We start from the raw sequence: 21,979 nt of genomic DNA on the forward strand, positions 1-21,979 counted from the left end.
GTGATTTTTGAGAGAAACTGGGGCCGGGGGGGGGGGGGGGGGGGGTGGTGGCGGGGGTGGCGGGGCGGAGCAAGAAGATGGAAGTAAAAGACCCTTTATTTCCCTTTCCACGTTTCACCCAACAAGCTTATCCTTCAGTATCTAACCTCAATTCTTTGAGGAATTATGCTGAATTACAATTTATTTATCTCTCTATTACTGTCATCATATTGTGAATTCTTTGGGAGTAAGACCAAATAGATTTTATTCTACTTTGCATCCTTAACCTTTAGCAACTTCCTGCCATGTAAATCCTCAAAAAATACTTCTTTAATGAGAAGTTGTTGAGATTTGAGGCCAGAACCATTAGGAAAAATTTTAATTTAAATTTAAAGATAAAGGGAATGAGGTAACTCAAAGACTGAGTCTCACAAGTACCTTATAATGAATTCATTGTTTTGTTTTGTTTAGCTCAGGTAAGAGGTAATTCAACATCTTCAATTCTAAAAACCTCTCTTTAGGGATCCCTGGGTGGCGGTTTGGCGCCTGCCTTTGGCCCAGGGTGAGATCCTGGAGACCCCCGTGCATGGAGCCTGCTTCTCCCTCTGCCTGTGTCTCTGCCTCTCTCTCTCTCTCTCTCTCTCTCTCTCTCTCTGACTATCATAAATAAATAAATTTTTAAAAAATTTATAAAATAAAAATAAAAACCTCTCTTTAGGGTTTTCTTTTCTGTCCGGTAAGTTGGTTTTGAATGAATTTAAACATCTTTCCCAACCTTGGAAAGGCTCTGTCTGGTTTTTCCAAGAAATTAATGAGCCTTTCACAAATAGCCAGCCTTAGTGCCTAATGAATACTTAATGTGTCTTAATGGTCTTTGGAAAGTAACACTTGCTGACTCTATTGTTGCATACCCAGACTCACAAGGATGTTAATTTAGACCTTTTATATATCTGTTTTAACCCATCATCAGGATACATACATTTAAGTAGACAGTTTGAAAATTTTTTGCAGTCAACTGACAATATAGTTTTCAAAATGTAAATACAGAATTATTTGTGGGTTTTTTTATGACAGAAAACAAAATAATTAAGGCCAATTAGAGATAGACCCTTGAATTCTTAGGTACGGGTAGCATTTCTTTTTCTTGCTTTCTAGATAGTAAACCTTTATTCGAATCACTAGTTTGAAATAATTTTATACAAATAACTTAAGCCATCTGTAGATGAATGGCAATATGTCCATCTCCTAGTCTTGTAGTCTAGTTAGAGTATTGCAGATACATAATTTATAGGAGATTCTTAAATATTAAGTGTAACAGAATCACATTTCTTCTTGACTTTGAAAGTATTTGGAAATTTTTATCTAAGTCTCTAATTAATCTTGAATTAGCCTTAATTCTTAATGCTTTGATCCATCCTTTAAAGGTCCCTAATTCTACAAACACCTAAAACTAACTGGAAGGAAACTGTGGTATTCATCAGCTATTGTAAAAGTGATCCTCCAGTAATTTACTATGTTAAGCTTGTTTATCAAATTTTCTTAGTTTAGCGTGGCTCTTTGAGTAATTGTTGCCATTTAAGTATAGCCAGAGTTAGAATATGATAGGTAATAACTTCTGCAAAGCTAAAATTTATTTATAGACTTTTATTTTCCACTCAAACATCAAGCAAAGATATTTTACCATAAACATATTTCTATATTTCCTAATAAGTCAATGTTTTATATTTTAGTTTGTTATAGATTGTGAATTCTTTAAAAAAGAGACGAGATCCATTCAGCTTCCTGTAACTCATCTTTTTTCCTTTGGTAAGTACTTTGATTTTGGATTTTTTTTTTTTTTAGATTTTATTTATTTATTCATGAGAGACACACAGAGAGAGGCAGAGACATAAGCAGGCTCTCTGTGGGGAGCCTGATGTGGAACTTGATCCCAGGACCCTAGGATCATGACTGGAGCCAAGGGTACCCGCTAAACCCCTGAGCTACTCAGGCATCCCTGATTTTGGAAATCTTAAGAATTGCTTTTTTTTTTTCCTTAAGTAGGCTTGATGCCCAGTGTGGAACCCAGAGCAGGGCTTGAACTCAGGACCCAGGGTCAGGACCTGAGCTGAAATCAACAGTCAACTGACTGACCACCCAAGAACTATTTTTATTTTCAACAGAGTGCTGATTTGTTTTTGCTAGTCAGTTGCAATAATGGAGAGCCTCTAACATTAAGTATTGTGTATTTTCTTTTCTTTTATTTTAATTTTTTTAAAATTTTTATTTATTTATGATAGTCACAGAGAGAGAGAGAGAGGCAGAGACATAGGCAGATGGAGAAGCAAGCTCCATGCACCGGGAGCCCGACGTGGGATTCGATCCCAGGTCTCCAGGATCACGCCCTGGGCCAAAGGCAGGCGCTAAACTGCTGCGCCACCCAGGGATCCCAGTATTATATATTTTAAATATAGTTTTTAGAATAACCATATGATGTGGTCCAGTGGTTTCTTATTTAACACTGGGACAGCAGTCATCTTCTGAGAAGTGAACTTTAACTTTCTCCCTAGTCATATGCATTTGCAAGTAACCATGTGTGTGTGTATCTGTGTATGTGTGTGTGTATTCTTCTCTGAATTTATACTACATAGTGGCCCTTTTAATAAAATGTTATTATAAGGTATAAATTGCTATCTGCCCTATGAAGGTTTCAAGATTTTCTCTAAATATTTTTTACCATTTTTATTGTGGTAAAATACATGTAACTAAATATACTTTTAAATTTTATTTTGGAAAAAATAAATAAATAAATAAATTTTATTTTGGGGACACCGGGGTGGCTCAGAGGTTGAGCGTCTGCCTTTGGCTCAGGGCCTAATCCTGGAGCCCTGTGATCGAGTCTCACATCAGGCTCCCTGCATGGAGCCTGCTTCTCCCTCTGCCTGTGTCTCTGCCTCTCTCTCTCTCTCCTCTGTGTTTCTCATGAATAAATAAATCTTTTAAAAATAATAAAATAAATAAATTTATTTTGAAATGATTTTGAGCACTCAGAACAGTTACAGAAAGAGCAGAGTTCTCCTATATCCTTCACTCACTTTTACGTAAACAATACAGTTGTCAAAATTTGGAAATTAGTATTCATAGAATACTGTTAACTAAACTACAGGCTTTATTTGGTTTTCATCAGGTTTTCCACCAGTGTTCTCCAGGTTCCCACATTGTATTCAGTTGTCATGTCCTGTTCATTTCCTCTATCTTTGGTAGTTCCTCAATTTTTCCTTGTCTTTCATAACCTTGACACCTTTTGAAGAGTATTTGTCAGTTATTTTGTAGAATATCAAATACTTGGACTTGTCTAATGCTTTCTTAAGATTAGATTCAGGTTATGCATTTTTAGCAAGAATATCACTGGAGTTATGTGTACTTCTTAGTGTTTCCTGTGATTGGACTCATGTCGCCAAGTCTAATTCTAGCAGTGTTAACCTTGATTACTTGATTAACGCAGTGTCTGCCAGGTTCCACCACTGTAAATTTATTTGTTTCCTTTTTGTATTGGATAAATGTCTTGAGTGGGACCTACTTTGAGAATGTTTAAGTACCCTTTATCTTCAAAATAACCCACTAATTTTAGCATTCATTGGTTCTTCTAGTCTGAGACAATTATTACTGGTATTCTTTATTTATTGGAATTCTTATAAAAGGAAAGTTTTTCCTTCTCCATTTATTTACTTACTTGCCTTTTTTTTTTTTTTTACTTTTTATTTATGTCAGTATGACTCATGGGTATTTTCTTCATTGGATTATAATTTAATACTATCATTACATTTATTTCCTTAAGTTGTTCCAACTTTGGATATTGGGAGCTCATATTAGATTGGCCCTTTGCCTTTTTTGACATGGCTCATCCTGAAAATGTGTATTTTTTAATATTTCATTAGTGAAAAGAATCTGTTACTTGAGAGCAGAAACTTTCTTTTAGATTTTTACCCACTTTTTTTTTTTTTTTTTTTTTTTGGTAAATATTCTAAGAGCAATACAGACATGACAAGTCAGAATCACTCATCTCATTAAAGTTAACAGATTCATAAATTAAGAGATCTAAGAAAGCATACCTTTTCAAAATTGGAAATACATACTTGACTTTTTAAAACACATTACATTATGAATGTTCAGAGCTTATGGAAAGAGGTTAGGAACTTTAGGAGTTCATGCCTACATAACAGAAATGAAAACCTATAAACTCTTTTTTAATATTAAAAGTATACTAGCATTAGTTAAACATTGGTAAGCAATCAGTACTTTTAAAAAAAAACTGTTTGGTATTATAAGTAATACAGTACTTTCAATTCAACAGGACTGTCTTCAAGCAAAGTGATATTAAATACAAGTGGTCTGTTTTATAATATAGAACTCCTAAACTTTGGACAGGTAATTATTCTGATTATAACAAGCATTTAATTTTACTTTACTATTTAATTAAACAAACCAATAAACTTTTGTTTTTTTCGTCTTTGTGGTCAAACTCTTATTAGATATACCAGGCTTTTAAAATCAACGTAGTAAGCAAGTGCTCAGGAGTCAAAGGTAAGTGTATTTTCTGAGAAGAATGATATTGTCATTTGAATAATCAATAGATCTTTGCTTGAATTTTCTATAAAACTTGCTTATTTTATGTGAATTAAAATTAAATATATGATAGTAGAAAAGTTGTCTATATTTCCAAGAGATTTAACATAGATCCTTTCTTAACACTAAGCATCTTCAACTATATCAGTTTAAATACCTACGTTTAAAAAAATACTATGTATCCTTCTGTCTCATTATAGTAGTAATTCAGATTAATCTTTTTTACCAGTTTCTTAATACTTCCCATATGGCCTGATATCTATTTTAAGTCTTAATAGACATTATTTAATAATTTTCCATAATTTCTTATGTGGTATAACTCTTACCAGTTATTTTTTATGAAATGAGTAACTATGTAGTTAGATATTATAGTAGCTTATGTAACATTTAGTGTAACATAAGGTTAATAATGTATTTCCTTTATATTTTCACAGAAGAAATAACTAGTATCTATAAACTTCATATTCCTTGGTCTTATGAAGATTCACTAACTATTGCACAGTAAGTAAATGAAAGAGTTTATCTTAAACTTTGGTCATTTTGAATAATACATATTCTGCTTGGTTTATTTAAATCATAGTGCAATTTTAATGAAACTATTTAAGTGCTTTTTATTATTTTTTTTTATTTAAGTGCTTCCTAATAAAATGTAACTATCTGTTAGGTAGCACTGTGCTCATAAGATAATATTTTAAGATAATATAGTATTTTTACCTGTCTGAATGATCTAGAATTTAAACCGTATTTGCTTGGATCATCACCCCTTCCTAGACTGTCCTCCAGTGCCTATCCTAGATGAAGGAGCATTCAAACAACTGTGGTACATTTGGAAAAGTGTCCATTTATAATAACATGTCTGACAACTGTCTTCCTCTTCATTGTTTCATTGTGTTGTGTGAGGACTGAGTGTTGGACAGAAAACAGCATTTTGTATTTGAGAATTAATATTTAAGTTATCTTTTCAGGGTACCATCTTCCACAGAAATTTCTCTGAAACTCCATATTGCTCAACCAGAAAATGACAGCCATGTAGCATTATTAAAAATGTATACATCTTCAGATTGTCAGTATGAAGTAAGTTGTATATTTACTTAATTTTTAAGATAATAATTATTGAATAAATAGCCAATATATTTTTATATTAGCCTTAGATACATGGCAATGTGGAAATCACATGCCATGTGATTTATGGTGCTTTAAATATTCTCCATTTTGCCTTTTAGCACCACCTGTATTTCCTTAGCTGAACCATTAAAAGTATACATCTTAAGAAGTAATAGAAATAAAAATTGATACTATAGATTAACCTTCTAGATTTGGAAGCCCAAAGTCCAGAATTCTGTATAAATTGAAGAACATCATGAAATCAGCTGACATGACTTTACTGAAACAATTGACATATGTAATGGTTTCTAGCTCTACTGGATAAGTTTTAGAATCTTCTTTCCTTTTCACTAGCTTTTAAAATCTCTTAGTCGTTAATATGTGCAGTGTAGTATGCCTGCTGTGTTTGTTTTACAATTACAGTACATCTCTGCTCCAGAGAAGGGAAAATAGACTTGAAAAACATTTACTCTTAAGGATTCATGAACTACAAAATTCCCTCTGTATCAGAACATCCCGGGTTCTAAGGATTCCAGATTTAAGAGATTGAAGTATACATTTTAATGGCAGTTTCTGGTTTATGTGAAATATCTTCTTTCTATTCAGTTCCTTTAAGCCAACCTTAGATATTTAGATTCTTCATTAGAACTTTCTTGGAGCGAGCTAGAATTGATAGGACAGACTATAGGTAGCAACAAGTTTCAGTTGGACCTAAGCTATGAGTTATTTTAGATTTTGTGGAATTTATTAATGCTTTGGTATCTTGTTTTCGGTTTTAACACTGAAGGATCTTGTAAGGCTGTAATGGTTTTTAACATGTGGCTTCATATTTCTAATAGCAATAGTGAGAATTGCATTAATAATTTGGCTCCAAATACTGCACACTCTTAAAATGTTCATGTTTTTATAAGTACTTTATGTTTTTAAAAGTATTTTGAATAGTCATTTTATCATTTCCATATGAAATATGTATTTCCTTTTCCCAGACTTCCTAATATCAAAAAAGCTGTATTTATAATAGAGATAATTAATAAGAATTTCTTTTTAAAATATTGTTTTGGCTTAAATGTTACCAAATATGCTCTGTTTTTTCCTGATCTTATCTCATATGAAATTTATTTTTATGAAATTTACTTAGAAATGGCTTAGCTTAACTATACCTAGTGATACACAGTAGTAGGTTTGGGATTTTAAAATATTAGTTATATGTAGATTAATTTGTGCTTAATTGTTCAGCAAACATATGTATAGCTTCTAGATTCAGTCATTCAATCATTTTCTTTAGCTTGCATGACCTGGTACTAAGATATTCTGGTTAATCAAATATTCTAGTTAGTAAAAGGTTACCATATGTACCATAGCATTCATCCAGTTGTCAAGAAATTAGAATCCAGGAAAATATACTGAACAATAAAACTACACTTCATATAAGTTAAAATTTGTTGTCAGAGGATTCTTACAAGACTCTAAGTGCGTTTAGGTTGATTATTAAAAAATGAATGATTGTGCTTAGAGATGTGCAAAAGTGCTCAATTTAATAAAATGTGAACTAGAAGGTTTTAGGAGAAATAACCTTTTTTTTTCTTTTAATGATTATTTTAAACTAGGTGACAGTTAAGACTTCCTTTTCACAAATACTTGGACAGGTAAGAGATTTCCGATTGATTATTGATTGCCTTGTAAATAAGTATTATAAGGCAAGGGTTGTAAACTTTCTCTGGAAAAGGCAAGATAATAAAATATTTTAACAAACCAAATATCATCTCTTGCTCCTGCTACTACTACAGCTGCTTCTTTCTTTTTCATCTTTTTCCTTTTTCTGCTTTTTTCCCACTTTAATAAAATTGAAAAGCCATTCTTGGCAGACAAATCATAGTTGGCCACCCCTGGCTTTAAAGTGATGCTTTGATTTCTACAAGTGAGACCTGATTCCTGATTCTCAAACAAATTAAGATATCATGTTGCTCATACTATACTATAATTCATAGTCTAGTAAAATTAGTAGGCTCTGTCATATAAATGAACATTTTCAAATAACTTGTGTGTGTTTAGTTTGTAAAAATAAAAAGTAAATTATATTAAAAATAAACATGTTCAAATACTTTAAATCCTTTTGGGGAGTGTCTTTCTAATGTTCATAAGCAAATAGTATTACAAAAATAATTTATCAAGTCATAGAACTACGAAAGTACACTCAACATCATTATAATTTGCAGAATTGTGTAACCTAGGCATAAATAATAATGATTAGTCAGAAAAATTATATAATAGCTTTAAAATTCATTAAAGTTTTATTGTGCCTTCTATTATTTGTATTTTATTTTTTTGCCTGTTGTGTTTTATAATCCAGGCATAGCAGAATTTTTAAAGTTTAAGTCCTTTAATTCTATAATTTATAAAACTTACAAATCAAAATTAAATCAAAATTTTTATATGCATTATCTCATTTGATTCTCACAACAACCTGGTGAGAACTAGATGGCGATTATTATTAAATTTGTGAACATTAGAAAATTCGAATTTCGTGTGTAAAATATTCTACATTAGAAAGAGAAGGTTAAATGTTGGTATAAATTGGAAAATAGCATCATGGATAGTTATAATAAATTCTCTAGCTTGTTAAGGAAACTTTTTTAAGAAAAATTATAGGGGATAGGTGGAAAAAAAGAAAAATTACATCTTGGAATATAGGGGAAGAATTGATACTATTGTATTTTTAGTATGTCCAAAAGGCATGTTACTGTACACGGTGGTAGGGCTCAAGATACAACATACTGTCTTATCCATATAATCCCTGGGGCTCATAATTCAGGTTAGAGACAAGAAAAGTCAAGTTAGCTTGATACTTGATAGCCAGGCATAATTATATGTCCACCAGAGGAGGACATACTAATATTCTTGTTTAGGCAAGGAAATTAATCTAAAAAAGATATGTAGATATTATAGGATCAAAGGTGGGTACTTTTTTAAATGTCAAAGAATTTGTGGTAATTAAGTCCTTCTCAAATTACTGAAAAGATATAAGATATTCTTTATGTCTGTTTAAAAATTTAGCTTGAGAACAGGGGAATGAGTTGAAGATGTATATATTATTCATCTTTTAAAAATAATACCTATTTTCAAAGTTGCTGATTCAGTCAAAGAAGACTGGGAAGGGATGCCTGAGTGGCTCAGTGGTTGAGCATTTGCCTTCAGCTCAGGGCATGATCCCCGAGTCCCGGGATCGAGGCCCACATTGGGGTCCTTGCAGGAAACCTGCTTCTCCCCTCTCCCTTTGCCTCTCTGTGACTTCATGAATAAATAAATAATGTTTTTTTTTTAAAAGAAGAAGAGGACTGAGAAGAATAAAGAGAAACCACTTGAGAAAATCTTTAGCCTTTGATTAGACAATTTTCCATCAAATTAATTTTCTTCAGAAAAGGAAAGAAAAAATATTTACATATTCTTTAGTTACTCTAATGAAAGAGGGCAAAGAAACCAGAAGTTACTTTCTCAAGAGAATTATATGAACTAGTAAGTCATTTCTATGTAAGAATGAAGTGTAATATTGCCCAATCCTTAGATTTTAAGAGAAACTAGAAACTGAATTTTTAGGTAAATATTTTTTAATTGTTTAATGATGGCATCTAATTTGAAATGTAAAGAAATACTGTGCCAAATAAAACACAAATGAAGCATGTCTACAATTTGAATGTGTTCCTTGGTGGCCAGTTTATGATTATTGACTTAGTCATATCTTATATGAGTTGTATTTGTGGCCCAGTAGAATACTTAATACTCATAATAATGACAGTCATTACAAAGAACCCGTTATGTTCAGAATACTGTATAGGAACTCTTAGAATATCTCCAGAAACGGTAAAGAGTATTAAACGTTGATGATAACAGCTAATATTTTCTGATCACCTTACTGTGCCAGTTACTATTCCAGAAGCTTCATACAAATGAACACATTTAAGCCTGAGACTCCCTGTGACATAAGTGCTATTTATCTCCATTTTATAAAGGCACAGAGAGGAGGGGTAAGGTAGCTTGCCCAAGGACACATCTAGTGAGAGGAAGAGCTGTAGTCCAAATACAGAAGTCTGACTCTAAGCTTGCTATGCTGCTTAATTTTTCCTTCTATACTTTTTTTTAAATTTATTTCTATGCATGGGGCTCCATGTTGGGCTCAGTCCCATGACCCATGAGATCATGACTTGAGCTGAAGTCAGACACTTAACTGTCTGAGCCACCCAGTCAGTTAAGTGTTGAAACCCCTTTTTCTGTACTTTTGATTAACTGAAGTATGTTATATATTTTCTACAATGTCATTAGCGGGCATTGAGTGTCATTTAGTAATAAGTAGAAAAATGCCTTTTTCCCTTTCACTCAATTTCTCTCCCTCCACTCAAAGCTGTAATTATAAATCATGAGTGGGGGCTATAAGTTTGAGTCTTTCTAATCAGTTTTATCAACCAATCAATCCATGAAGGAGTTTCAGGGAGACCTTGGACTTCTTGATATTTTACACACCATTTTGTGTAAATATGCATTTCCATTGCTTTCATCAGATTGCCAGGAGTCTATACATTTTCTTAAAAATTCTGTGGAATGTAGAACATGCCTTAAAGCAAATTTTCTTTTAAAATGTTAACATTGGGAGGCCTGGGTGGCTCAGCAGTTGAGCATCTGCCTTTGGCTCAGGGCATGATCCCAGGTCTGGGCATCGAGTCCCGAATCAGGCTCCGTGCGAGGAGCCTGCTTCTCTCTCTCTGCCTATATCTCTGCCTCTCTCTTTCATGAATAAATAAATAAATCTTTAAAAATAAATAAATAAATAAGTAAGTAAGTAAATAAATAGTTAACATTAAAAATTACTTACAGAACAGAATAAGTCTTTGTTAAAACTTTAACATTAAAAGAAGAATCTGACGCTTTCTTTTTGTTATATATTTTTATATGAATTGAATCAGCCGAGGGTTACCTGGGTGGCACAGTCAGTTGAGCATCTGACTCTCACTTTTGGCTCAGGTTGTGATCTCAGGGTCCTGAGATCAAACCCCAAGTCGGGCTTGTGTTCAGCATAGAATCTGATTGAGATTCTTCTCCCTCTTTTGCTGCCCCTTCACACCTCAAATAAAATAATTTTTTAAAAAAGAAATTGGATAGCTGATAGAATGACTTGAAGCACTATAACATGGATAGCTGATAAAATGACTTGAAGCACTATAACATAATGGTTATGAATTTAGAGTCTGGTTTAAATCCCATTCCAAAAAAAAAATAAAATAAAATAAAATAAATCCCATTCCACAAGATTTCCAGAGACAACAAAGAACCTAAAAGCTAGAGACAACAAAGAACCTAAAAGCTTAATACCGGCATATCTCAAGAAAAGGGTCCTTAGAACATTGGTGCTTTTGGTAGATGCAAGTGAAAAATTAGAAGTGAGGAGATGAAGAGGAGAAATAGTATCTCAAGCTCTTGAGAACTTAAACTGTGAGAGAGTTGGGGGAAACGTAAATGGAGAGGAGAGTGGAGTGAAGGGAAGGTATTGTCATGTTCAGGGTGAGAGACTTAAATTTGTTTAAATGTCAGTGGCTGGGTGAGTAAATGAATACCCTGGAATTTCATTACATCATCTCTCCTTGAAACTCCCAGACTTTGAAGTTAAAGCACCTAATGATACTGAAGAGTGATTTCATGCTTCAGTAAAATCATTAATGAGATTATGCAAAGTCACTGCATTGTAAACACTTTAGATGGTGCTCACCCTTAAATTCCTGGTGTTGAGCACATTGAGTCCAGTACATAGGTGATGCAATTTCTAAATTGGGAAAGATTGGAATAAATTATATTTTCATAGTCATTTATCTATGAATAATTTTTAACTTTCGTTCCGTTTACATAAAAACACAGCTCATTTGTTCCCCCTTTTAAAAGCTCCCCATTGAAGAAATATTGACACACTTGTACCTTGTAGTTGTGAGTTTAGTTCCAGACCACCACAAATATTATAAAAAAGTAAGTCAAATGACATACAAGTACATATAAAAGATATATTTTTACTATATTGTAGTTAGTTAAGTGTGCAATGGTATTATGTCTAAGAAAACAATGCATACCTTAATTTTTAAAACTTTATTACTAAAAAATGCAGACCATTATTTGAGCTTTCCATGAATCATAATCAGTCATCCTAGATCATTATAACAAATACAATAAGTAAAGGTTTAAAATATTGCGAGATTTCTCAAAATGTGACACAGACACAAAGTGAACAAATGGCTGCTGAAAAAATGACACCAATAAACTTGCTCAATGCCAATTGCTACAGACCTTCAATTTGTAAAAAAGACAATTATCTGCAAAGTGCAATGAAGCAAAACAATAAAATGAGGTATGCCTTTAATATTTTTTTGATAGCTTATCATGTTTGAGTTAATACTCTAATACTTTACACAAGTCTTTACACTTTAAATCCATCTATAAAGTAAGTACTGTTATTGTCCCCATATTACTGATGAGGACAGTAGGAGTTAACAGGTAACTTGCTTGTCTGTTTTAATGTTTTGGGTTTTTTTTTTTTTTAGATTTTATTTATTTATTTTAGAGAGAGTGCATATGTGTGAGGGGCAGAGGGAAGGGGAGGGTAAGAATCTCAAGCAGACTCTGTGCCCAACATGGGGCTGGATCCCACCACCCTGGGATCATGACCTGACCCAGAATCAAAGGTTGGATAATTAACTTACCGAGCCACCCAGGTAACCCCCTACTTGTCTGTTATGTTTTTAATTGTGCAAGTTACTTGGTGCTCCCTGTGCTTGAATTTCTTCATCTGTAAAATAGGGATAAGAATTCTCTCAAAGGATTTTTGGGAGGAGAGTATGACACAATACATATAAAATGTTTAGTATCATGCCTGGAACATATTAAATGCTCAATAAATGTACCTTGTAAAAAAAAGCTTGTAGTAAATGCTACTCAATTGTATATTTCTTTTTGTTACACCTTTATGAAAAATTCTAGTTATATGTTTCTAAGATGCTATATGTTCTTAGTATTTATTTTACTTAGAATTTTGAGTTTTTATTTATTTATTTATTTATTTATTTATTTATTTATTTATTTTTTATGATAGAGAGAGAGAGAGAGGCAGAGACATAGGCAGAGGGAGAGGCAGGTTCCATGCACCGGGAGCCCGACGTGGGATTCGATCCCGGGTCTCCAGGATTGCGCCCTGGGCCAAAGGCAGGCGCTAAACTGCTGCGCCATCCAGGGATCCCTATTTTACTTAGAATTTTGATACCTATCACTGGAAGTACCTCTGTGGCCCTGTCAGGAAAGATATAAAGTGAAGAAAGACATTTTTATTTCATGTGAAAGTACATTTATTTCATTAACATGAATATTCAAAAGTTGTCCTTTGATTTGCCTGTTTTCTAGGTAGTTAGATTTCATGGTGGAGCTCTTCCTGCTTATGTTACATCTAGTATCCTTCTTGCTTATGGGGGGCAGTTATACTCTCTTTTCTCAACAGGTAAGAATGTTTCTATTCCTCTTATCTCTCTTCATTCCTTTCTTCCTCAATTTCCTCTTTCTTCCTCAGCTTCATTACTACCTATTCATCCTTTGTGTAGTTAAATTCATCACCCATCTCTCGAGTGTACAGAGGTTTGAAATCCTCTGTTTTTTTGTGTTTTTTTTTTTAATCTTCTGATTTTAGGAGATCCCCAAGAAGATTCCTTACGTGGCTTTTCCATTTTATACTTTTGTGTCTGAAGTTTTTTCCCTCTATTCTAAGGATATCCTAAGAGGTAGAGTCTCACTGATGGAGATCGTTCCCCATTCCATTCCTGGTACCTAATATAGTGTCAAGCACATAGTAGGCATTCAGTGTAATGTTTGGGCTATTTCCACTGTATCAGTTAGATCCTGGGACACCGAATGGAATAATTGAGAGTTTATTATAAATGAAGGGGCTATTTCAAAGGTATATCTAGGGTTAAGGTAAATGACTAAGTGCCAGATTAGAGCCATCTGATACTCCTCAGTACCAGGGCAAGGGAGTGAGGAAGGCTAGAGAGCTATTGGAGAAGGCAGCATGACTGCAGCTGCAGCCACTGTCAGCCTGTGGCTCAGGAGGAAGAAAGGCCAAGAAATATATCCACTAATGTTCTTTCTGCGTATCAGTGTCTATCTTTCCTGAACCTAAATCAGCCTCCCAGAATTCAGAACAGAGTAAGAGTGGATCTGGAAAGGCAAATACAGAATATATGCTGCATTGGACAAAACCTTCCCTGGAGTATAACAATGAAAATAGTTTCCCAGGAGCATACTTTGTAAAGCCCTCATACACTTGTTGGGCTCGGATAGTAATTAAGGGAGACGAGATAGGAAAAGAGAGTGGGATCAAAATGTATAAAGGCTGTACAAAAATACACTCCAGAATTTCCATTTTGCAAAAACCTTCTGCAGTAACTCATTCCATTTCAATGACTATAATTTTGAGTCTGCCTTTAGTATTCATTTTAACCTTCATATACTGCTCTTGGGAATGTAAAATACTGTAGATACTTTGGAAAGTAGTCTGGCAATTACTCTGTGACTCAGGAACTGTACTCCTAGGTATATATATCCAAGAAAAATATAAATATATACCCACAGTAGACTTGGGCACACATGTTCACAGAAGGACTATTCATAATATCCAAAAGGCAGAAACAACCCAAATATCCATCAGCTGACAACATGGATGCCAAGTAAAGGAGCCAGTCACAAAGGATCATATATTGTATGATTTCATTTATAGGAAATGTTAAGATTAGGCCAGGCCATAGAGACCAGAAGTAATTAGTTGCCTGGGAATAGGGAGACATTGGAGGTGACAGTTAAGGGGAACCAAAGTTTGTTTTGGGAGTAATGAAAATGTTCTAAGGCTGATTGTGGTGATGAAGGCATAACTGAATATACTTAAAATCACTGAATTGTGTATTCTTTGAATGATTGTGTGGTATGAGAATTATATCCCAGTAAAGTTGTTTTTTTTTTTTTTTTTAAATCACCTTTGGAGCTTTGTGAAAATACAAATGATGAAACCTCATCTTTGGCTTCCTGAAGTTGTTTCACAAATGATTGTGTACCCTTATATGAGATCTACTAAAGTAATTTTAATCTGTGAAGAGAATCTTTATGATAGTAATGACCCTCGCTTTTTCTGACATGAAATATGTTGCTCTTAGAATGCAGTCAGTGTATAACATGACTCATACTTCATTACTATGAATTCTTTATTACGTATATATATATTTTTAATCACCAGGTCATTGCTTAGAATATACTACTATGTTGGATAAAGAAGCCAAACCCTACAAAGTTGATCCTTTTGTAATTATGATTAAGTTTCTCTTGGGGTAAGTTTTATTATCTGTGATAATGATTTTAATTATTTCATATATATGAAACATATTTGGCCCCATAATGAAATAGAAATATTCATATAAGTATATTAATTGTCTTGTTTTATTAAAAGAGACTTTTAGGCAGAGGACTGATAGGTGTATCAAAATTTACTTTAATACTATAACCATTTCAAAAGTAATTATAGAAATTATATATATATCAATTATAGAAATTATATATATATCAATTATAGAAATCATATATATATGTATCAGTTATAGAAACTTAGTCTGTAAATATACCAAGCTTTTTACATTTGCAAGGGGATGTATAAGGTCCCTGATCTTTGAATATCCCAGATTCATGAATACAAACCATTATAGAGTTTTGGTGAAATGGTGCTTTTTCTTCCATACAAAGTATATTTTGGATCTCTTTACCACACTTAACATCCCATTTTAAATTTATTTACATTTTATGGTTTTTGCTTAAAAACCGATATACTTAGATCTCTTCAGTCGTTACAACTAGCTGTTGGTTTTCTAACTTAAAAAAAAAAAAAAGATCACTTATTACTTCATTACAAGGATCAAAAGAGAGCAGTGGAACTGCTTTGAGACTCAGGACTCACACCTTGAAGATCAGTAGACTCACTTGGAAGATAAATGACTATTTCTCTGCAAGGAGTTGAAATTTGTCTTTAAGTATAATTATGAATTGAGTATCATAGGACTTTGGGGACTCAACTGAATGGTCAGACACCTCAGATATTAAATACTTGAATGTCAATTGTTGATTTTTCTTTTTGCTTTTATTATATGTTTTCTTTTATCCACAGATATAAATGGTTTAAGGAATTATGGGATGTGTTAATGTTACCAGAATTAGATGCCATCGTTTTAACTAGTCAGAGCATGTGTTTCCCCCTTGTATCCTTGATTCTCTTTCTGTTTGGAACATGTACTGCCTACTGGGGTGGCCTGCTTTCTTCTACATCCGTGAGACTCCTTTCTTCATTGTGGCTAGCTTTGAAAAGGTAGAGTGATTGAAAGCTTTCTTACTGCTCTTTTTTTTTTTTAATTTTTTATTTATTTATTTATGATAGTCATACAGAGAGAGAGAGAGAGGCAGAGACACAGGCAGAGGGAGAAGCAGGCTCCATGCACTGGGAGCCCGACGTGGGATTCGATCCCGGGTCTCCAGGATCGCGCCCTGGGCCAAAGGCAGGCGCCAAACCGCTGCGCCACCCAGGGATCCCCCTTTCTTACTGCTCTTAAGGAAAAAAGTATATTTTGATAGGGAACCTCAAAATTAATTTGCTTTCACTAAACTATAATTTCTAAGGAAAGATGTATAACTAGCAAAACATGGGTTAGTGTTCAAAGTTATGTCTTCATCAGATAGTCGTTTAGGGATGCCTGGCTGGCTCAGAGGAGCATGCAACTTTTAATCTTGGGGTTGTGAATTTGAGCCCCGTGTTGGTGTAGTGATTACTGAAATAAAAACTTTTGTTTAAAAAAAAAGATAATCATTTATTGCAAGTTAAATGCTACATTTGAATTTGACTTTAATGCCAAAAGTTAATCAAAAAAGTATGACAGAGAGGTGCCTTGCTGGCTTAGTCAGTAGAGCATGCTGCGCTTGAAAACTCAGGGCCATGAGTTCAAGTTCCACATGGGAGTAAACAAACGAAAAAGTGACAGATTACAGAAGTATTTTTAGTTTTTATGATTGTGAATCTTTCCAAGGAGGAAGCGTTCCTCTGACAATGCTTTTATACATTGACATTCAGTCAAACCTGAGAGTAAGAGAATTCCAATCATGCTACTTAAGGTCAGATTAAATGAAATGCATAAAAACTCCAAAAACATTGCCTAGAATTTTATTTTAGGCCAAAAGGCATAGTTTGAAGTCACTGGTAGGCTTTTCTGGTGAAGCCACTAACCTCATTTCCACTGCTGCTGCTCCTCAGAAGACATGTTATGTGATTTCCTGTCACATAGAGGATTATGGTGTGATGTTCCTTCACCCTTCTGAGGTGCTTCTGACACATTAATAGCATCTTAAGTCTGGTGATCTCGAGACTTTAAGAAATAAAAACCCGTTTTCCCTCCTATCAAGATCAGAAATGTATGGCACAGGACCTACAATTAATGATTATTTTTAGTAACATATTTTTCTAACTTAGTACGAATATCAGCCATAGTGTATCTAAATGGAAGAGGAGCTATCACAGTGTATTACAGACTATACAGTCAAATACATGTTATCCCTTGCCATTGTGACAAAGTATTTTACTGCTTCCCTTACAGTACTTGCATATTGACAAATAGGAGAGCCTGGAAGAGTATACTGTATTACTTTCTTCTTATATGTGACTGTATAAACAACTGTTAATACTTTTAAAAGCTTTATTCTTGTTTTTTCCAGGCCCTCTGAACTTCCTAAAGATATCAAGATGATATCAGCAGATTTGCCCTTTTTGACAGTTGTTTTGATCATAGTTAGTTGGACAACTTGTGGAGCATTTGCCATACTTCTTACTTATCTTTATTATGTGTTTAAGGTATGTCACATTACTGAAGTCAGAATGGCTGGGCTTTGTGTCAGGCAGACGTAGACTTTCCTATAGGTTTTGTTAACAAAAATTTTCATTACAGCTGCAGCAACCTGTTATATAACAGGTTTAAATGTAGAAATTATTTTTAATATCTTAGTTATTTAACATCTTAGTTATTTTTTAACATCCTAGTTATTTAAAACATATGGTCAACTGTAGAGCTGAAATTGTCACTCTGAGTTCAGTTAGTTTTAAAAAAAAGCAAAAGAAGGAGAAAAGATAATAATCTGTTTCACATTGCTTCTTGCTCTTGCAGGTAATGTTAACTTTTTAAGAAAATTTTACTAGAGCAGTTTTTATTCATATCTCCCTTTGAACGTGGGTAATAGACAAAAAGTTATGTCAGTGGGATCAAGCTACCAATTGTGCTGACATAATGTAGAATGTTACAGATGTTGCTAGAGAATCAGAAGACAAGAATAAAAATAATTAGGCTGATAATTTTACTGAGGAAGTAAAAAAAAACTTCAAGAAGGCTGATAGCTTTGCAGGAAAATCTAGGTTATACAACTGCATACTCTCCAGATTAATCTTCTGTAAAGACAGTTAATACCAGAATGGATAATCATTTTTTTCTTTTTTAAACAAAGGTTGATTTACATCTGCTTTTAACATGTACCTTATAGATTATTCTCAATTTTCCAAAGGAAATTTATGTCCAGAAAAATCTACTTACTACTTTGATTTATAAATATAATATTTTTAGCTTTTTAAAGTGGATATTTCAAATAATTGAACCAATAAGCAAAACTTTCTTAAATACTTAGCTTAAGCAAATCTAAGAAATTAAACTTTAAGATTTTCTCAGGTTTTTTAAACATTTCACCACTATATATAATATGAGTTCTGATGTTCAAAAATTGAGAATAGATAAAACATGTTAAATTCTTTATACTGCACTGAAGGTAATCAAGTATCTTACAGGACACTAAGTTGCTACAGCAAAGCATTAATTAAACATAGGTTCTCAGAATATAGAAGATAAAGGATATCCTGGACCCATCATACTCTGGAAGTTTGTATTTTGTTTTTTGTTTTTTGTTTTTTTTTCTGTTTTTTAATCCATAATAGTAAGCATTATAGTTATTATTTACCTTTTCTGAAAGAATATTTGTAAATGTTTAATGTACTTTTAGTTACTTAGATTTCTTTAAATTTCAGATTACTACAGTGCTTCTCAATTATAATAAAAATGGTTGTTTTTGTTTCAAAATAAAAGTGAGATTAAACAGGTTTTTTTTTTTCCTAGATTGTTCATCTGCAAGCCAGCCTAACAACTTACAAAAATAGCCAGACTGTGGTAAGTTTTATTTTCAAAACTCTGCATCACTTTAATATTAAAGAACACAGGGAAATAAAAAGGCTTGTTTCTTTTAAGTTAGGATTTTGCACTGTTTAAAAAAGATGTCATAGGGATCCCTGGGTGGCGCAGCGGTTTGGTGCCTGCCTTTGGCCCAGGGCGCGATCCTGGCGACCCGGGATCGAATCCCACATCGGGCTCCCGGTGCATGGAGCCTGCTTCTCCCTCTGCCTGTGTCTCTGCCTCTCTCTCTCTCTCTCTGTGACTATCATAAATAAATAAATTAAAAAATAAATAAATAAATAAATAAAATAAATAAAAAAGATGTCATGAATTTAAGTAACTTTAAGAAAAGTGAACCTAATAAGACTAATTTTAATTTAATTTTTTTTTTTTTTTTTGAGAGAGAGAGTGTGTCAAAGTGGTAGAGGGGAGGGGTGAGTGGTTGGGACTGGCAGAGGGTAAGGGAGAAAGAATATTAAGCAGGCTCCATGCCCCGTGCTGGAGCCAGATGAGGAGCTTTATGACCTGAGCCAAATCAAGAGTTGGATGCTTAACTGACTGAGCCACCCAGGCACCCCTATCTAATTTTAATTTTATCTTTATCAGTACTTATGTCATATTTATTGTTACAAGTTATCTTTGAAATTTTAAGTAATTATTTAGAGAATATAGTCTTAGCAATGGAAACAGCAAGTCAAGGAATAAAAACTTTATAACTAATAACTTTTAAGTTACTTTGAACAAGGTTAATTTCAATATTTTATATCAGTTTGGTAATAGAAAGATGTTATTTAGCTATTAAATAATTGAGTATGATTCTAAGTAACATAATAAATTTTATTATCTTAGTATTTTTACTTTATTGCTTTGTAGAATCCCAAACACTCTAGAAGAAGTGAAAAAAAATCAAATCACCATAAAGACTCTACAATACACCACCTTCGTTTATCTGCCAATGATGCTGAAGATAGTCTTCACATGCACAATACTGTGATTAACTTATTAACATGGATTGTATTACTCAGCATGCCATCTTTAATTTATTGGTTAAAAAATCTCAGGTGTGTTTGATTTATGTAATTATTATTTATGTGGTTCAAACAATAAATATAAGTAGAGACTAACCAGATTCCTAGTGATCCATAAAATGTCCTCAAGAATAGGAAGCTATATATCACCTGAAGTTTATTTTTAATGCACTTACATTTTTTCCCTTACTACAAGAATATAAACTTTGGGACTATAAACTTTCTCAAAATCTGCTCAAAGGAGGGAATTGTATTTTATTTATTTTAGCTTTAACCTTCTGTGAGTCTAATACATATGAAACTGCTTTATTTTCTTGACTTAAGGTATTGATAATGCTGGTGCTTTAAGTATTTTTCAATTCAAGATCAATTTTGTTTTCTTAAATTTGGGAGGAAGAAAATACATTTAAAAAGATTAGAGATAGGGATCCCTGGGTGGCACAGCGGTTTGGCGCCTGCCTTTGGCCCAGGGCGCGATCCTGGAGACCCGGGATCGAATCCCACGTCGGGCTCCTGGTGCATGGAGCCTGCTTCTCCCTCTGCCTGTGTCTCTGCCTCTCTCTCTATCTCTCTGTGACTATCATAAATGAATAAAAATTAAAAAAAATAAAAAATAAAAAAAATAAATAAAAATAAAAAGATTAGAGATAATGAAAATGTACTTTTCAACTGAGTATCAAACATTGAACTAAAATAAATGACCACCTATTTTACTACTGAAAACCATTATTTGCCTTGCCATGTGATAATTGTTCTAGGTTAAATCAGAGAGTGAAAATGCTCTCTAAGATTATTTCCAGAATATTTAATTATTGATACATATTTTTTAGAACAGAAGAGGTGTATTTTTTTTTTTTTTGTATTTCCCTCATGATCTAAAATTCATATCTATTCATGGGTTTACTTAGGGAGGGGGCTTCCCAGCTAGAACAGAAGCTCTTGAGGACTGGAGACAAGTCTGCACAGCATAGGGACTCCATCAGGGTGTTAGATGATTGCTTTCTCTTCAAACATTTCTCCGAGAAGACTCTGAGCTCCGTGCTTTGTGGTCAGAGTGGACTCAGGTTTTGGGGTCCGAATGATGGGCTGGTCTCCACTCAGCTGCTTAATCCTCCAGTGGAGCTGCTCGATCTGGTCTGACAAGAAGCGGGTCTTGCCCACGAGCTCCCGAACCTCCTCGGAAGCGGAGTGGGCCGCGGCGGTGGGGCCCCGGGCTGGCGGCGGCTGCGCAGCACTCGGGGACGGCTGAGTCGGGGGTTCCCTCTTTTTTTTTAATATTTTTTATTATTTTTTAATATTTTTTATTAAGGGCTATAAAAATACCCAGAAAGATAAATAAGTGTGATGCAATGATATATGTCCTAATATGAAGAACTTTCTTGCAGTACATTGTTTTTCTTCACAGTGGCCTTCAAATCACAGGAGGCAGTGATTCCTGCTATTTCCTCTTCTTTTATTACACACTGCAGAATTTCTGGATCAGTATCCCGCCCTTAGTCTTCTCATTTATAAATCAAATTCATTTTCAATCCATTGTTTAGAGGGAGCGTATTTTCTTCTGTTCCACAAAGAGGACTTTTGTTTTCACAATTGGGTCATAATGTAAGAGAGTGAGTTTCTCCCGTAGTCAGCTTCTCTTAGGCCACCTCATCCAAGTAATAGTTGATCACCTACTGAATATGGTTTTTAGAGATAATATAAAAACTTCAAATTATCTAAATAATGGAAGTTTTTTTCTTGAACAAAGTAAAGTTTGATAAGTTATATCAACAGAATACCAGATGCTAATATCCTTTCTTTGTCCCTCATTTTAGTCAAGATCCAGATTTTTATTCACAGGTTTGGGAAGAAATTATTTGAGGAGCACAAATTTATGATTTTGAAAAACTGTAGAGGTCTTATTCTCCATAAATGCCAGAGATGAGAATTTGGATTTCTAAAAATAAGGGGCAATTG

The 21,979-nt window shown here is 33.7% G+C and overlaps 1 protein-coding gene across 1 annotated transcript in view; it reads left to right on the plus strand.

The window, feature by feature from the left end:
• The window catches only part of PGAP1 (post-GPI attachment to proteins inositol deacylase 1), a 71,495-nt gene that overhangs the window by 42,671 nt on the left and 6,845 nt on the right, over nt 1-21,979 (plus strand). The window contains exons 14-25 of the mRNA XM_026002620.2: nt 1,710-1,785; nt 4,313-4,386; nt 4,491-4,542; nt 5,019-5,085; nt 5,550-5,658; nt 7,296-7,334; nt 13,117-13,210; nt 14,993-15,083; nt 15,911-16,108; nt 17,503-17,638; nt 18,942-18,992; nt 19,869-20,056. Coding sequence (XP_025858405.2) covers nt 1,710-1,785; nt 4,313-4,386; nt 4,491-4,542; nt 5,019-5,085; nt 5,550-5,658; nt 7,296-7,334; nt 13,117-13,210; nt 14,993-15,083; nt 15,911-16,108; nt 17,503-17,638; nt 18,942-18,992; nt 19,869-20,056 — 1,175 coding nt within the window. The remainder of the gene's footprint in view (nt 1-1,709; nt 1,786-4,312; nt 4,387-4,490; nt 4,543-5,018; nt 5,086-5,549; nt 5,659-7,295; nt 7,335-13,116; nt 13,211-14,992; nt 15,084-15,910; nt 16,109-17,502; nt 17,639-18,941; nt 18,993-19,868; nt 20,057-21,979) is intronic.

The sequence above is a fragment of the Vulpes vulpes genome, chromosome 16 (genome assembly GCF_048418805.1).
Source record: "Vulpes vulpes isolate BD-2025 chromosome 16, VulVul3, whole genome shotgun sequence".
NCBI classification, from domain to species: domain Eukaryota; kingdom Metazoa; phylum Chordata; class Mammalia; order Carnivora; family Canidae; genus Vulpes; species Vulpes vulpes.